General features: G+C 37.0%; 1 protein-coding gene across 2 annotated transcripts in view; it reads left to right on the top strand.

Moving 5' to 3' along the window:
- The window catches only part of PCCA (propionyl-CoA carboxylase alpha subunit), a 275,875-nt gene that overhangs the window by 29,103 nt on the left and 228,804 nt on the right, over positions 1-17,968 (top strand). For both annotated transcript variants that reach the window (XM_017733890.1, XM_017733951.1), the window contains exons 5-6: positions 9,636-9,749; positions 11,253-11,306. In XM_017733890.1, the coding sequence (XP_017589379.1) occupies positions 9,636-9,749; positions 11,253-11,306 (168 nt within the window). The remainder of the gene's footprint in view (positions 1-9,635; positions 9,750-11,252; positions 11,307-17,968) is intronic.

Here is a 17,968-nt window from a genome sequence, read left to right as displayed (position 1 = left end):
GGTGAGCTGCCTGCTTTTCTGTGCAGTCATTTTCAGGAGCGCTTGGTGCTTTTTCTCCATTGCACTGTTTTTATAGACTTCATCTTGATATCTTCATCTTGAAATCTCAAAGCTGACTTGTCTTTCAAAAGAAGGTAGAAAACTTAGGATGGATTTTATGTACAGGACTATTCAAAGTTGTGCTATAATGAATAATTTTAATATAGTGGCAGAGAAGTAATCTTCTTGTAAAATTATCTTTTTAAGAACTAAGCAAAGAATAATTTTAAAGAAATCTAAATGTTCACATTAGTGGAATTTTGAAGGAAAAGTGCCCTACTTTTGTAAATGTTATGTAATAACATAATATTACGTACAAATATTTCGTAAGGCATTTTTAAGTATTTCATTCCTTGTAAAAGCATAAGGTTATGCTGGCCATGATGGTAATGTTAAAGTTTTATGATGTAACTTTTGTTCATTATATGTACTGCTTTAGTACTTAGCCTTAGTGGAAAAACCCCTCTCACTGAGTACCTAGAAGTGGTTAAGGGCTGTGTGTATGTACATATAAACATACATACATGTGCATTTATATTTTCTATTGAGCATATATGTATTGCATACACATGAAGGAAATATGTGTTTTAAAAAACTTGCTCTGGAATTTTGTCATCTTTACGATATTCTGCATTCACTCACAAACTGTTTTTTCTGCTATTTTCTTTGGATTATTTAACATTGTAGCTTCCTTCATATTATGTCTAAATTTTTCTAAGTCTAAACTACTTGTGAAAGGAGTGTTTGGGCTCTCCTGCCCCCTCCCATTCATTCACTGTATGGGATCTGATGGTCATGTGGCTGGGAGATGGTTTAACTTGCTGATCTGACAGAAGGTTAATTTCCCCTCCCCTTAGATTACTTTTCCACTGTGTCTGTTCAGTTCATTGATCTGTCTCAGCAGCACTGTAATTGCTAGAGCTGAGCGTGGAGGAGCATTTAGGGGTGGGATCATCCTTTGAGTGGCATTTTGTATGTGCCTAAAGTAAGGCTGATTGTGAAACTTAATGTAAGTCTCAGTATATGGTTCATTTTGGGCCTGAAGTTAGTCCACTTTGAGAAGAACATAATTCACTGTAGGTCTGCATCTTGTGTTTGTGATTTAAAAAAAAATTTCAATCTTCCAACTACTGATCCAGGATATGTTGCATTTAGCTGACATTAGTTTTTCCCTTTTCACCTTTCTTTTAAATACTGGTGTGTAGCTGAAATGCCAGGTAGCTGTGGATTCACCTTGCTGTTGTTGTGAGCTATTCTCTCAACATTAGAACTCGTTTTAGGAATCCCTGATCTTTGGATGCTGGAAGTAACTTCTGCAGTCCATCCATCTGTAGACATCTGAATGGCTGTATGTTCATCCATCTAAAAGGGGAACTCTATCTGAGTTAGAGCTGAAAATGCTGGATAGGAGCATGTTACCACTGCATACTATGTGTTGCTTTGTACTGTGGCTGAGTTTAACCTACTTTTTTCTGAATCCCAAAGTCTTCTGGGATATCTGGCTTAATTAAGAACAAAATCTATATGAAGTTCTGTAGTTGACTGCCCTTCCTACCATGTGATACTGTTTCCTAGACCTACCTAACTACCAGCTTTCCCATCTCCTACATGTCTTAACCCTTTTAGAAAGCAAAACAAAGAAGCATGCATCAAATGCATTCCTCGGTAGAGCTTGTTTTTGGGAGAGGCAGGAAAAAGAAACAGCATGAGAAGGATCTGTCCTATTGCTTTGCTAATGTGCTTAGAAGCTGAGATTCCATTAGGGAAAGGCTGACATGTGGGTGCAGATGTGTTTGAAATGCAGGGAGGCTACTAAGAACACTGTAGGGCATCACTGTTTTGTTAACATCACAAAAAACCTAATTCTTCTTCTAAAACACTTAAAGTGCAGAGTCACATACACTGCAAAGATGTAACTCCAGCATCCTCACAGAGCATAGTGGACTGCTCTAAATAAATATGATGAATTGATCAATTCCTGCAACAGATGGAGACTCTTTCTTTGGTAAATACATTTACTGTCTTCCCAAATTGTCAGTGTATGCTCTGAACTAAAATTGTCCTGTTTGTCCGGAGGCTTGCCCTAGATAATGTATTCCAAAGTAAAAATAGTCTGCAGACATATGAGTGCAGCTGCTAGCTTGCAGACTTTCTTCACAGCACCCCAGACGTCAGCAAGGGTTGTGCTGAGTGGCTGGGCAGCCTCTAATCTTCGGCTGAGCAAAGGAACTTGGTAGCCCTCCCACCAAGGGAGACACCAGTGGAAGGAGGCAAAGGGAATGCTTTTCCCTCAAGATTGTTAGTGTGTTAGTGTTAGTAAAGGATGAAACATTCTGGTTTCCCCTCCTGATTGCTCTACCTCTGTTAATCCTTCAGTTAGTCCAAAGGTAGATTAGTGAACAAGGTGACTACTGACCTACTTTTTCAGTTATTCTACCAAACAAAGACTGATTGTTCCTGGTTGGTGTTGAGTAAAACATGTTGGAGATTGTGATACAAACTAACTATTTCATTCTGCTAAACTTTCAATAGTAAACTTGTGTACTAGTTCCTGGTCTTTACTGTTTTGGAGGGTTCAACACAGTAAGCACTTGCAATAAAATTCTGATAGAGAAGCCTTCTTTCCCAGCATTGTTCTAGAAGGTGCTTCACTGAAGCTGTCAAAGAATAAAGATATAGGAAAAGGCTTTCAGGAGCCAAGGCCATTCTGGAACTCTTCTCTAGAGTCTTATCTGTAATGTCTTCAGGACTCAGGAGGCATTTTCTTGCTTGTCCTGCAAGCAGAGCACAGTTTGAGAGCATCACTCTGATGGGTTTAGCATGGTCTGGTTTTCACAGTAGGAGTGATCAGACCTCTAGGTACAATGGGGAGTCCTTTCCTCTTCATAATGCAAACAAAATTGTGTGTCTTTTTAGCAGCAAACAACGTTCCAGAGCTTCATCCATGGAAGAGAGTCTTGAGACTTACTTTTTCCTTTTTTAAGGTTACAAAAATAAATTCATGTGTATAAGTGAGAATGCAAACAGATGAAAATCTTGATGTGTGTTGAAACGTGCTTTCTCTTAGTCTTGGTAAGAAATGCAGTCTTCCTTGCCTGGTTAATGTTGCTCATCTTTTGGATTGTTCAGTTCAGCCTGGTTCCATTCATTTTAATCTTAGTTGAAAAGTGTGGATTTTTGAGGCCCCTAGTTAGTGGGGTTATTTACTGTCTTCATTTTTTGACCAGTTGGCAAACTTGAAGGACAAGACTGGGAAGTAAAAGGTGTTATTTTTTTAAATTTATTTTTCTCAGCTGGTGTCCACTAACCAGGGATCTAATACTGCAGATGCTAATGGATGGGCTGTTTTGAGGGTCATTGTAGAATTGGAGGGGAATGTAAGTAAATGCCCTTCACCAAAACACGTTTGAAGGCTGCTGAAGAGTTGTTTTACATAGTCCTTGCATAACTATTTGTGGGCCATCAAATTAAAAGAGTTAAAATAGGCTTGCAGAGAGATCTGTTTGTGTTGACTCTGCAGGCTGACCTGCTTATTTGCATAAATTTTTATTTAGGTTTTTGAAATGTTGAGTAAAATTAAATATGGGAAATATAGGATAGTTATGCTATTTATGTCTTTCACAGTTTTGTTTTTTGTGCACTCTAGACATGTTTCCATTATTTTGTTTTAGGGTTAAATGCTGTAATCGTATGGCAGTATTTCTTTGCAGATAGCACTTTAAAGGCTGTATGAATACTGCACACTTTGTGCTCATACTTATTGTATTACTGGTGTGTATATTTTAGTGTCAAGCTGCTAAAGACACTTAGGTCAGATGAAAGATGTGTTTTTGGCAAAGCAGTAAATTTGAACCTTTTTAGCATCTGTTTGATTTTTTTTTTTTTTTTTTTTTTTTTTTTTAAAAACTCAAGACTGTTCAATGCCACAGGCTTTTTGTTCTGTTTTGTCTGTCTCTTTTGGCAATGGTGCTGGCAAGATTTGAGGTGGTTGGGTTTTTTTTAGCTACCTTACAAAGGATTTACTCATTAACCCTATTTTATGGGTTGAGCTAATTGTGATTTGTCTTGCTGAGCGGTATTATGCAGTTTGGGCCAATTAAGTGAATCCACTTACACCAACGGATGTTGTTCCAATGTGTAATATTGATTTGAGCTATAAAAGGAGAATGACTTGTTTGATTAGATTTCTTTGTCTAAACAATGCTCAATCTTATCTAGTGTACCAAACAAAAGTGTTTTCTTCACTGAGGTTGTTTTAATTGCTTCTTAGATTTGATTAGTACTGTATATGCAGCTATAACAGTTTCCCTATAATATAAATTCTGAAACAGCACAGAAGAATTAGGGGGAAAATGGAGCCTGCAACTCAGTATAACTGTCTCTGCTGCATGAATATCAACTTGTGTTGAGACCTGGGGATGTGTAGGCTGACCTACTCTGAAAAACTGGGACACTGGGGAATCCCAGACATTTACCTCCTCGGAGATGGAGGGAAAAGGGAGTGAGTGTGTGTGTATGTGTTAATTAGGCATTTACACTGAAGTAAATTACATCTGTCACATGATAAGCCTTAGAAACTGCTGAAGTATATAAAATCATCTGTGGAAACTATGCAGATGATATTGAACACTATGTTAGGAAATGCATGTAGATATATTTCTCTTTGTTGACAAAGTCAGCCTTTACTTTTTGGAGTTAGCAAATGAGAATGATTATGAAACAAACTGGGGAGAAAAGCACTTTTTGTCATGAACCAGATCTATAGGAAGGTAACAAACTTGAGCTGCTGAATAATTATAATGCTAGGGATCTGTAAATTTTCTGGGAGTCTTTGATTGTTTTATAGATTGTATATGCACTGAAATAAATATTAAAATAAATTAAAAAAATTAAAATTAAAATAATTTTTAATACATTCTATATCCATACTGAGAACTTTTCTATGTTTAAATGTTGAGAGACATGCATATTTAAATGTAATTTGTTTATAATATAGATTTCAACCAGTGATCTGCAGTAGCTGAGTGGCTCCTGGAAAAGGTTACCTTGATACTGCTGTGTTAAACAGAACACCTCTAGGAGACCTATGTATATTTTAAGTAGCAAGTTATTAATTTTGATTTCTTGAAATGATGATTATTTGAGATACAGGTTTAATTACAATGATGATTCAGTAAATTCAGAGTATGGCTACGTGAGAGAGGATGCTACTGTCAAATGAACACATGTGCTACTCTCCAGGATAAAGGAGAGCTAACAGTCTAGGTAATTTGGGTATGTCCTATCTCTGATTCAGTGCAGCTCTTCTAAACTGGGTTATCTGCAAGGCAGATACTGACTATTTTTGTGGTGTTCATACCCAGAACTTTGGGTTATGGACATATATGTCTTCTGAAGTATGATACCAAGCCCTGGCACCAAACCTGGTTTATAAATCCTCCTGCGATACTGAAACATAACGTAGAAGGATCTCCAAATCCGGTTGCTGCTACTGTTGCCACCTCTTACTTACACCTTCACCCTGAGAGCTGCTGCAGTCTGGAGTGGTGCCTGGAACCAGTCCAGGCCAAAAATGACTGGCAAGTCATCCCCGATGGACTCCTTGCTTTACTTGCCTATTTGCTGGAAAGGTGGTAAAGAAACATGAAGCTGTTCCTGTGTAAAGATCTGGCAGGATTTGCTGATTTAGGTGCCTTGCTGTGAATGTGGCTTCTGGACCTAAACTAGCTCTGTAACCAGTGGCCACTTCTGTGCAGTGTGCTTCTGAATGACTAAGCTTGTTGGACTTGAGCTGGTTCTTGTATCTGTATGTGGTCAGGAAGACCTGTGTAATAAAATGGTTGTTGTACTTCAGATTATTTCCAGTTGCCTTTGTATCTTAATCCAAAAATAGTTACACCATTACTAGTATTCATTGTAATGTTGTTCTGCTGGGACTTCTGCTAAATCCAGAGTTCTATTATTAGTAGCTTATTTCTCATAGATACAGGAGTCTGTGATGAGCTAGTTGTCTGTTTGTGATTGATTTGGGTTTGGATTTCCAAAGGTGACTGTATTTAGTCTCTTGTTTTTGAATTAGGTTGAGGTTCTATAAAATGAAGATTCAATAGGTTTTGATGATTATCTGTTTTTGTAATATAATTAGCCTTTATGAAGTAGACTACTTAAAGTATAAAACTTTTACAGAAATTAAACTGCTTTTACACATAAGATGTCTTTCCATGATTTCTAGTTGTTTATATTCTCTAACATAACAAGCCCTTGGTAGCTGCTTGAGATTTCTCTTGAGGCCCAGGTAGCCCAATATGATTAAAACCTTCAGTATAAACCATTAAGCACTTAGTTTGAACTGCTTTCCAGCCTTTGTTGTTATTCATTCATGCTTGAGATTGCAGGGTCAATTCAGATATTTATGAAGGAATTGCATTTTTTCAAAAACCTCCATGGACTTGCTTCTTTGTTTTTGTTGACATTGGTTTTTTTTTTCTTGAACTAAAACAGAAAAGGGAGAAATTACACCTCTGAGGTTTTAACTGTTAGGGACAAGTTTTGAATACCTAGGATTGCTTCATATAGGTTGAGTACTTAAGCAATCCTTGAATTTGAAAATCAGTATATTTGAAATTTGTAGTGCTTGAGGAAGGGGAGTTGCTGGATTTTTTTGACTGTCTAGAAATATTTCATTATAAGTTGGCTTCTGCAGAGGTAAATGTTTAGTGAATTACTGTGTCAAGTAGGTGGCACTTGGTAGTAAGCTGAAAGTTTCAGTTGTCATGTAGACTCAAATGATGGCTTTTGTTATAATGTTTGCTAGTAATTACATTTGTACTATGCTAAAAAAACCTATGATGTATTTGTGTTACAATATTTGGGGTATTCTTCATGAACTACAGTGCATTATCAAAGAAATCTAAATGCTAAAGGGAGTTGTCATTATGAATTAAGAAGTAGCAGATTTCCAGTTTATATGTGTGCTGGTTTACTTGTAATAAAAGTAGATATGAGAAGCCCCCTAGATGGAAAAGCTGTCACTGGGACCTGAAAATCAAGAGGTTTTGAACTAGTGGAGGTGGAATGGAGACTTATTTTTTTGAGAGGTTTGCCTGGTGCTCTGAGGAGATGTATCAGGTAACATGAATGTGATATGGTTACTGGTTTTCTGTTGTGTTATACCTGTGTGAGGTATATTAGGGTGTATTGAAGGCTGAACTGGCACTGAACTAGAGAAGGCACCAACAACTTGTAGTAAGGTGAACAAAGAGAAATGGATTTACCAGGTTACAGGGTAGTGTGAAAAAGGAAGAGTTGAAACTCCAAAGTATTGAATAGCAATGAAACAATTCAGATAGGAGCAGGGGAATGTTGGGGAAAAGTGCACAAAACTGCTTATATGTATGAAATCAATTGGTTTGCAATACTTTCTATGGCTGCTTTTGGTACTAGTGGGACTGTGTTGGTGTCTTAATGCGAGAAGTGGGTGGGTGTGGGGTTTGCATCTTGATACCTAGAAATATCTAATGATATTTAGTCCTTTTATATAAGGAAGCTTTTGGTTTTGTAAAACATACATGCTTAATTAAGCTTAAGCTTGAATGACTTTGTTTAGAAATGTAAACCATACTGGGATTCAGAACAACTTTAAGCATATACACTGATCATGAAGATAAAGGGGCACATGCTGTTTCTTCAGCTTAGTGCTGCAGGAAGGACAACACAGGCTAATCTTGATAGTATTTTATCAAAATAGGTTAGTTAGTTGCTGAGGTGTATGTACTAGAAAGCACTAAAACCTGCTGCATGATTGTCTGTGCTAGTGATTAGGATTTTTTTTTGGTTTTGCTCTGTTTATATTGTGAGACAAATGCTGTAGTGATAAAACAAAACAGTTGACTTTATAGAAGCAATAGTTGAAATGTGAAATGTGTGGTGATTCCAGGAGATTATGTGAACTCTCATATACTTGAGAATATAGCAAATTCAGAAGCTATTTAAGATATGTCTCCAGAGAGAAACGTGGAATTAGGTGGCAAGTTAATGTGCTGCTTGTTGGTAGGATTAGCTTTTGCTAAGTTCAGAAAAAGTAAATAAAACTGAAGAAAAAATTAAAATGCTTCATAAGTGACTCTCTTCCTTGTTTGATACATTTGTTATATTTACCTGCTACTTATTTCTCATTGTATTGTTCAAAAGATTGTCGGACTGCTGCTTGTCAGTGTTTGTAGATGTTTTGTTTTTTTTTTCTGGCCTTGTTTCTTCTGAATGAGCCAACAGTGTATCCAGACTACGTAACTTCTAACTAGTTTGACAGACTTGACAGCCTTCGTACTACTTGAAAATAAAATTCCTTTTCACAAAGAATGAAATTTCCTGTTAATAAACCAAAAATATTATGCTGAATCACAGAATATTCTGAGTTGGAAGGGACCCACAAGGATTATAGAGTCCAGCTCTTAAGTGAATGACCCATACAGGGATCAAACCCACAACCTTGGTGTTATTTGCACCATACTCTGACCAGCTGAACTCATCTCAGGGTCTTATATTTCTCAAATATTAATTTTCTGAAAGAGCACCATTTTTAGACAATATAGTCTCAGTTTCAAATGCTGAAGATTATATCGAATAGTTTTAAAAACTGGTAAGCATTGGAAATGTCAAATTGTCATTCTAAACAAGTCCTACTGACAGCTAACAATCTTGGACAGTTTAAGCAATGGCATGCTTTCTTAAATACATACTGAAAGGAAGCTTACAAAAAGCAGAATGAGGAAAAACTGGTTGTTTGGTTTAATGGTTATATGTGTATCTTACTTCAAAGAAAGTATTCTGAACTCTGAAAACATGTTAAAGACCAATCTAATTAAACTTCTTAAAGATAAGCATTCGTGTGAGATGTAAGACGACTTCTAACTTCAAACACAGATATTTTATTATTCCTGGTAAAATGTTGGAGATGTTTGTCCTTTTTTTGTTTGGCTAAAAAAATATTTGGTAAATGCATATAAATGAGGATACGATGGATTAGAAATCAAACATGAGCCTGCTTAAATAATTCTCAAGATTTTCTGGTTCACGTGTGGTGATATTGAACTCTTTAGTCATAGGCTTTAATTTGTGCATGGTGCTGATCTGATGCTGTGCAGGGACACTCATTGCATCCCTTCATTCAATTCACTCTAATTATCCCCAACTTCCTGGGGAGCCTGCTTAGAACTGGTCATGAATGTTTGTTATTAAGTATTAAGATGTTAGACTACCCTGGTTACAAGTAACAAAGTAGTTTTTAGTCTGAATTTACATATAGATGACCAGTATAGGAAGCTGAAATTCTATTTGTCATGATTTTATTTAATCAAATTCAAAATAATGTATTAGAATAATAAAACATTTTGACAGTGACTTAAACTCAGAGTTAAATGAAATGAGATTTATTGTGCAAGTACTTGTATGCCAGTGTTGGTAATTTCAGTGTGTATTTTAGAGTGGTTATGGTATGTAAATGATCTTTGACACAATCAGATTTGTGTGCATGTAACTGGGTGATGGTAATTATTTTTGCTGGGAGCATCTGTTAATGCTGAATTTTGCCTCTTCAGGTTCACGTGAAAATGGCGGATGAATCCGTCTGCGTTGGCCCAGCTCCCACCAGCAAAAGCTACCTCAACATGGATGCCATCATGGAAGTCATTAGGAAAACCAGGGCCCAAGCTGTGAGTCTGAATGTGTCTATCTGCTGCAGCTGTTTCATATATAGAAAGCAGAAAAGCCAGAGTTTGTATTTTTTTTTTAAAAGGTGTGGGGGGGAAGTGATTGAATATGCTATTCCAGTTAGTTCATGTCACATGAGTTAAATGTGTCTGAAATCGCTACTGGAAATCAAAGGCTTTGTAGCATCTGGCAGCACTGGTCGCTGATCCTGCAGGTGGCTGCTGGATTCAGCTTTCACACCAGGGAGCAGCTTCAGTTCATTTCCAAATTTGCTGCGGGAAAAAAAAATCCCAATTAGTTTTGAGCGCTAACCCTTTATATGCCATAATGGCTATTTTGAATGTTTTGGAAAGTGTGTCCAGAAAGGCTTTTGCTTAAACTTCATTTGAATCACTTTCTATGTTACATAAATGTTACTTGTAGGAAGATAAATGGTGCATCCCATAATCGTTTTTGTTTCAGAATGTTTACAAAATGCACATTAGCTAATTTGTGTAAATGTGGGCAAGTCTGCCTTTCTCCCTCCAAGTTGGCCAGAGATTCAAAGCTTGACAGGAATCAGTAGGAAAAACTAATATGTAATCATGTTCACATTCCTAATGTTCTTTGTTCTGTCACTGAAATAAATGTATTATTCAGAGCTACTGTACACAGAACATTTATTAAAATAAAATTTGATGTGTATGTATCAGCAGCACTAACTACCCTTTAGCAGTTGGATCAGCACTGTAATTTGTTTCAAACATGATGTTTTGGTACAGTGCCTTCAGGGGCCAAAAACTTTCCTATGAAGAAACCCAGTGTTTTCTTCCCTTTGAGTTTCTGATTATGAAACCTGGTTACTGGCTCTTTAAAAGAGGTGAATAAAATGGCTTCTACTTTGTCTACCAGAGTATATTAGATCCAGAATCTTATGTGACTTGCAAAAAGTAAAATGAAAACTCTTTCTCATGCTCCTCTCAAGTAATTAGGCTGAATGTATATTGGGGTGTGAGCAAACGAGGCACACAGGATGCTTGACTTAGACTAATGAAGAGAGTATATTGTGCTCTCCAGCCGGGGTCACTAGAGACGGGAGGCTTACAACTGTGGACCTATGCACCATTATTAGAGTTAGTGCTGGAAATATTTTGGGGTGAGGAGTACTTTACAGTGGTTGGTGAGGAGTGTGGTTGAGCATGTATGGGGAAATCTGCAATGGAGCTAAAAAGAGCAGAAGGCAAATCATCAAAAGAAATGTCCATTTGCTCTGCAAACAGCTCCATTTGCTCTGCAAACAACCCTGTTGTCCCTAGTTAAGTAAGGAAAGTTTGTTTCAGAAATGGTAGCTCAACGGCTTAGGGCAGAAAAATCAGTGTGTTAAGAGAGTTTCTTAAGGTATTAAACCTATTTAAATGCTTAGTAATGTACTTCATCATCCCCAGTGTTTGAAAATGTGCTAGCAATTTTGGTGTCTGGTTTCAGAACTCAATCAGCTTGAATTTTTTTTTTTTTTGTCTTCCAAGGTACACCCAGGATATGGATTTCTTTCAGAAAATAAAGAATTTGCTAGGCGTTTGGTAAGTTATTTTTATTTGCTTGGCTGTGACTGATGCACTAGGTGGCACATATTCATTTCAAGGTATTTGAGGAGTCGAGCTACCAACTCAAGGCAGATCTAAAAGATACCTTAACATAGAACAGTTCAGTATGCTTTCTGTACATGTGGATTTCTTGCGTTTTGAGGATGTAAGTGCAGCCTGAGTTTTCTTTTGGGAGAAGCCTGTTTGTAAGAACTTTACCCAGGATGTAAAAACCTTTAGGCATTTTCGCTTATGCCTGGACTGTTTATGAGGCTGCTCTGCAAAACTGGGTCACTGAAATGATCTAGGTTAAAAGTATCTGGTTTTAAGTGATCATTTTGGTGATTTGTAGCACAGCTGGTGAACAGCTGTATCAGCAGCCCTGAGAAGGTGCTGAACTGCACTTTGGGATGGGAATAGAAAGCTGTTTAAAAATTTGCTTCTCTGCTGGTGGTATTCTATCGTGGAGCTGCTTTCTCTGAAAGGACCAAAGAGTCAAGAGGGTGCTGTTTTCACTTTGTCTGAATTTATTGTTCAAAACGTCTTTACTTCAGTAGGGTTTTTGTATATCACGAACTGATATATAGTCTGATTTTATTTTTTTCCAAAAGCTTTCCTGCAGCTGCTTAAAAATGTGGGCAGTGCTAGGAGGAAGTTACACTCACAATGTTAGAACAAAGTCCTGAGTGGATGCTGTCTGTGTAGTCACTGCAGATCATGTGTTACTGTCTACTGGTTTTGCTCAGAATAAGGCCAAGCACATACTACATTGAAATTCAAAGTAAAAAGCCGTTACAGCTACTAACTTTGTTATGGAGTGAAACGAACTATGTAGCTGAAGAAATACCTTGTTTTACAGGCAGCAAGATAAATTTGGTTCTGCTTTTGAGAATAATTTGCACCCCTTTGATTCAGGGTAAAAAACTTAGATGAAGAATGTGATTCTGAAATGATTGTTCTTTTGTCCTTAGCATGTGTGGAACAGGTCTTCCACATATCTTCCTTGACTATGTTCCTTTAGGCTTGAGTTCTAGTTGTAATACAGACCCGTACTTATTTAGATGATTATTTAGTGTTAGAGAATACCACCTGCTCATTATCGAGACTATTTGAGAATGAAATCTCGAACTTTCATACTTTGCAGTTGCTGTGATTTGATTTTTTTTTTTTTTTTTAAGCCCCTATACAAAAACACAAGTGCAGGTTCTGTGGGATGCTGAATACACCCTGCTGGGTGCTGGTGATGTTAAAGTTGAAAGGAATTCTAAACACTTGGTGTTTGCCAGGATTTACCAAATCTGGGGTAATCTCTTACATGTTATTTTCATGCAGTTTAGCAGCTTTCTTTTATCACTGTTTTTGTGTCTAACCGGTACACTGCTTTGTGTACCAGAGGTTCTTTTTACAGGGAAGATTCCTGGCTTAATTTATAACAAACACTGTTCTCAATGGATTAGACCAGCAGGATAACTTAGTTGGCAGGTCCTGTTTTTTTAGTAACAAAAATAAGTCAGTGAAATGGAAGTGCTCACTTACACTATTTTGCTTTATGTTTTTCTGCTGAACTTGGGAAATCGGTAGTTATTACTCTGAACTAGGGATGTTCTGTAGTGGTGGGGTTATTTGCTAGTGTTGGTTACAATATTGGTAATGTGACAGTCTGGAACACTTTTTTTGGCAGGATTAAGCAGAAATGGAGGAAGTACAAACATTCCTGTAGATCCTCTCCGCCCTCCTATTTTCTCATCTTTTCACTGGGATCCTAGAACAGTTTCTGAACAATTTCCGGAAATAATGTGGTGACTGAAAACATGTTTGAGTTTTTGGTTGGTGCTGCAGTCTCAAAATACCTTTAATTATGTTTCAGAAGCCCAATGTGTTCAGTTCTCTAAAAATATAATAAAACAAGGTAATGTGATTTTGCTTTCTGAAATGCACTATTTAAAGTCTCAATCAAGACATAATCATGCTCCCCTTCATGTCAGTGGCTCTAAAAGATCAAACCCCTAGTGAGAACTGGTGAAATGATCTATCTTTTTATCACTAGGGCTGCTTATATTTTTTCAAGACACTCTGATTAATACAGTTAGGAGGAAAACTTGCCTGCTGTTTCTTTTCTTTATTGAAGAATGTAACTGTTATGTTGTTAAACTGTTACAAAGTTGCTGAAGATGGTTTTTGTTCTGTTTTCTTTCTCCCTATCCTGTTCTTTGCATATGTGCTAATTTGTTCTTTTGCATTGAAAGTAGTGATGGAACTTATGAAACTTGGGCTTATTTCCTGGTATGCATCTGTACTTTTAAACCAAACATCTTAAATTGGGAAACTGAGAAGGACACTAAACTTTCTAAACTTGCCAATCTGTAAGAGCAGTAATGAGCTCAAAGCAAAGCTTTGTCTTCAATTAATGCATGGAGGGTCAGCTCACATATAATCCTGCTGTGTGTGATTTGAACAAAAGCATGTCTTTTTGTTCATTATTGTCTGAATGCTTCACGGAATAGTATACAGCTATAGATAGTATTTTTGAAGAATTTGATACTTAGAGTATTGAAAATTGTTGGTCTTTATTTTTTTTCTTCTTTAGAAACTTAATTTTGTTCTCTCTTAAATAGGGCAAGGGAGACACAAATAAATGATCCTTTGTTTCCAAAGCAAAATTTCCAAAAAACAATCAGTGAGTGAATATCTGGCATGTTGTTCATTGTGATTCAATAAACAAATTGGTTCATTCGGTCCTGTCTTTGTGTATCTATTCTGGTTGCTGTTATTGGCTGACAGAAAAGAGATCCATGGCATTTATATTGAGTGAGTCTGTCAAAGATTTCATAAATATTAAGGTCAATTTCTTAAAGATTGGTATTTGAACGTGGAATCTTTTGATGAGTTTGATACTGCTGATAGCATTATTATGTAGAATAACAAAATATGGGTTTATGCAAGTGAATGCATTCCCTTAGAATCAGCAAATAAGTTGGGACTTTCACATGAAAATATATTTGCATGCATAAACTAAGTAATTTCTCTCCTTCAAGGAATAATTGCATAATATTCAGTATTGTCATAAATGTTAAGGTGAAGTTAAAATCTATTGCTTCATTTAAAAAAAATTGCTAGTATCCTTTGCCAGATGCTATGGAGAATTGCAAGAGCAGTTTGTTCCTTTCCTGCTTTAGAAGAGTTCGCTAGTGGTCTCTGTATTTAGGTTAGCTTGCTTAGTGTTTCCCATTTTTAAAAATTAATGCAGACCTTTTCTGAGAAGGTCTGTCACCTCTGTTATCTGAAGCAGGTCTTTGGAATTTGGGAAGAAGAAAGGCCTGAGACTAAGGTGAGCCTTTTGGTTGACTGGTAATTGAAAGATACGCTTTTCTGAAATTGCCATTTTTCTGTCCTTGCTTACAGACCTCCAGAGCAGCTGTTTTGGTGGGGGGATGGGAGTGCTGAGTCAGGTCTCTTAACATGCTGAATAGTTTGGGAGGATTGGCCCTTGGTCCCAGTGACTGTTTCCTTTTTTTTTTTTTTTTTTTTTTAAATTTTTTTTTTTATTCTGGGTGAGGGAGGAACTGGGGGAGAAAAGAGTGAGAAGAAAGCGACTGTGATTGGCTTGCACAGTCATTATTCCAGAGTGCTGCTGCTTGTCTAGCTGATGTTAGCAGCAAGTAGGAGTCTTACTCCTGCAGTTGAGGTTATGTATGCTCTAGCTTCCTGGCAATGATTATAAACTTAGACCTTGATGCATGATGACTCTGCGTTACAGTTAGCCATAATAGGATCAGTTTTCTTTTTAATTTAAAGAAACGCAAATGAACTTCCATTTTACTGTCTACCATGAAAGTCCCTTGGGATGCTACTGCTAAAAACAAAACAAAAAAAATCAGCTAAATTATTCCTTTGCAAGCCTAGTATAAAAAATACCAGTTTGTAAGATGATAAATCTTCAGAGTATTTTGGTGTCTTGTATGTATGTGATAGAGTTCGTGCTTTCATGAAAGGTCATGGATTGGGGTGTATTTTCTCCAAGAAAATCATTTAATATTTGCATAAAATCATTTCAACATGATAGCAGTTAAAGTTGCAAATGCAGCCTTTATCTGGAATAGTCTTTTCTGAATGCGGCCTTGACAGTATTCTGATGTTCTGTTTCTTGATGCAAAAATAGCTAGCCACTACCTCCTGCCAAAATCCACTCCTTGCAATAGAAGCCATAAATGTGGTGAGACAAAACCATTCAATTTTTGAATAAGATATGAACCTTTTTGGAGTTCCTAGTGGAACCTGGTTGTATACATCTTTTGTACCTTTTTAGCAACTACTGTTTGGCGTGACTCGGGGGAGAACAAAGCAGCCAGTGCTATTTCTCTTTACCTTTGAAGCTAGATTAACATTCTTGGTGGAATTAAAAATCCCAACAATGTATTGTCTGAAAGAAATGGGAAACGTATATGGAAAGGGTTGATCGCATGTTTGTAAATGGCTGCTAAGTTTGAGAAGGAAAAGGTAAACCAAAGAACAACTTGTCACCTTCTGTAAGGGGACACGTCTGATCTGTGAAGAGCTTTGTGCAGCTGGATCTACCGACGTATGCACAGCTCATTATGGGATTCTCACTGTTTAAAATGTAAACTCTTATTGGCAGGAGTGTTTCTTAACCACTGTTGTGCATGGCTTTGTTATTTGTAAGCAAATTGTGAAGTTCCTTTATCATGATTTTTGAGACACATTTGGTATGATTCTGATGCTGTTCCCACATGTATTAGCTTTTAACATGACAACTCTGGATTAGCAAATTGTAAAAAGGTGGTCAAAAAAAGGCAGTGTGGAAGCTGGTATCAAGAAGCTGCTTATGGCAGAGATTGTATACTTCAAGGAGTGGGGAAGACAGCTTTTAGTGTGTGTTTTGTACACTATGCCTTGCAGGCCAGAGTTTCATTGTCTACCAAAGCCAGCAGTGTGTCTGCTACCACTGTCTGTGGTGGCTTAAGGTGCTTTGTCTGTTGGAGACTGGGGGTTTTGTCTGTACAGGGTAATAGGGTAATAAGCAATGTACTGGCCTAAGTGAACAGGTCACCACTTTGCTGCCCAGAAGATCTCTGCCTGTGAGCCTGTAATTTTGATGCTTATTTTGTTCTGAGGCAGAATGCTTCTGAGTGTTACTTGTATTCTTGTATTTAATTCTGAGTAAACTCTTTTTCATAGAAAAAAAGTCTAAATCTGCTGTATCAGGTTGGGTGAAATCCATGGGAGAGACAAATAGTGTGTGTATTGAAACATGGGCAGCATTTGTCAGACATTACAAGTCCATACGAGCTAGAAAAATGCAATTGAGTCATCAGAACTGTCTGCTTTGTGCTTACTGGTGTGGAAGTAGGAAGGCTGTATTAGTCCTTTACTGTAGAAAACTTCAAATACCTTTGCTAAAAGCCTTTGATGGCTTATGTTATGTCATCAGTGTCCTGTTTAAGATTTCTATGCTACAGAACAAATTGATGCCAGTTCTCTGTTTTAAATTTCAAATCACTATCTTGGGAACCGCTGTATATAGCAAGAGCATTTCTTTCAAGGTCAGGCTTATGCCTAAACTTAAAAGTCTTGGGATACATATCTACAGGTCTTGTGGTTATATATGTGTATAATCTATATGCATGTATTTAAAGATGCAGGGTAGTGTTTTGTCAAAGATTCATGTAATTTGACAAAAGTACTCTCCTCCCTTTTTATTCTTTTGCCTAAACTTCATGATCTTTGTATGTTTTTTCTCTTGATCTCCTTTGTGATTAGACAACTTCTTATGACATGGCACTCTTGACCTATTTGTATTTGTTTTTCACTTAGAGTAAGCCTTTATTTTTAACTTGTGTTTTTTTTAAAGCTATGTCTTTTCTTCAAATGGCTTAGTTTGAAAGTTTTAATGTGTGCAACTGTCCTTAGGAAAAATGCATGCACAAAACCTCTTGATTTGAGCAGTAGTGCCTGGCAACATGAGACTCTTGGTGGATGAACTGTGGGCTTGAATGGCTTCTGGAGGAATGATTTAATGCTGTGCATATGATTAAAGAAGATATTAGAGATATTTTTGCCTATATGGGCTATCATAAATCATTTAATGTTTCTCATGAGATGCCTTTCGACAGCAGCACTTTGGCACGCTTATTAAGTTGTGTGGTTCTGCAGATGAATGGATTTTTGCACTCCTGATTTGTAAAAATTCATTATTTCTTGATGTGCAGTGTCACTGCAATAGTACTTACTTCCAGGCTTACAGGAATCCTTCCTGTTTCTTCAGAAATACTTTGTTCTGTCCTCTTTTTTCACTGTTGCTGTGTCTGGTTGTGATAACAAAAAAGTACTGCTCTGTTTCCACAATTGCAATTACTTTAACTGTGTGTACTTGTCTTTTTCCTCATTACAAATGAAACTTGCAAATGAAATCCTATGTAATTCTCTTCTTACACTGATAATATTATTTCCTTTCACTTTCTGCCTCTTTACTCTTGATTTGCAATCATGCAGACAAGCTTGTCTGGTTGTGGTAAACTCTGTCCATTCTGGTCTATGGTGATTTGTTAATTTGTACTGTTCTGTTTAACTGATGTAAGCTTGTGTGGTAACCTTGCAAATGTGATGTCCTTCTGTGTTTCTAAAATCAGTTTTAAATTTCC

This window comes from Corvus brachyrhynchos, unplaced genomic scaffold (assembly GCF_000691975.1).
Source record: "Corvus brachyrhynchos isolate BGI_N302 unplaced genomic scaffold, ASM69197v1 scaffold1120, whole genome shotgun sequence".
NCBI lineage: Eukaryota > Metazoa > Chordata > Aves > Passeriformes > Corvidae > Corvus > Corvus brachyrhynchos.
This window is presented reverse-complemented; position numbering and strand designations above follow the sequence as displayed.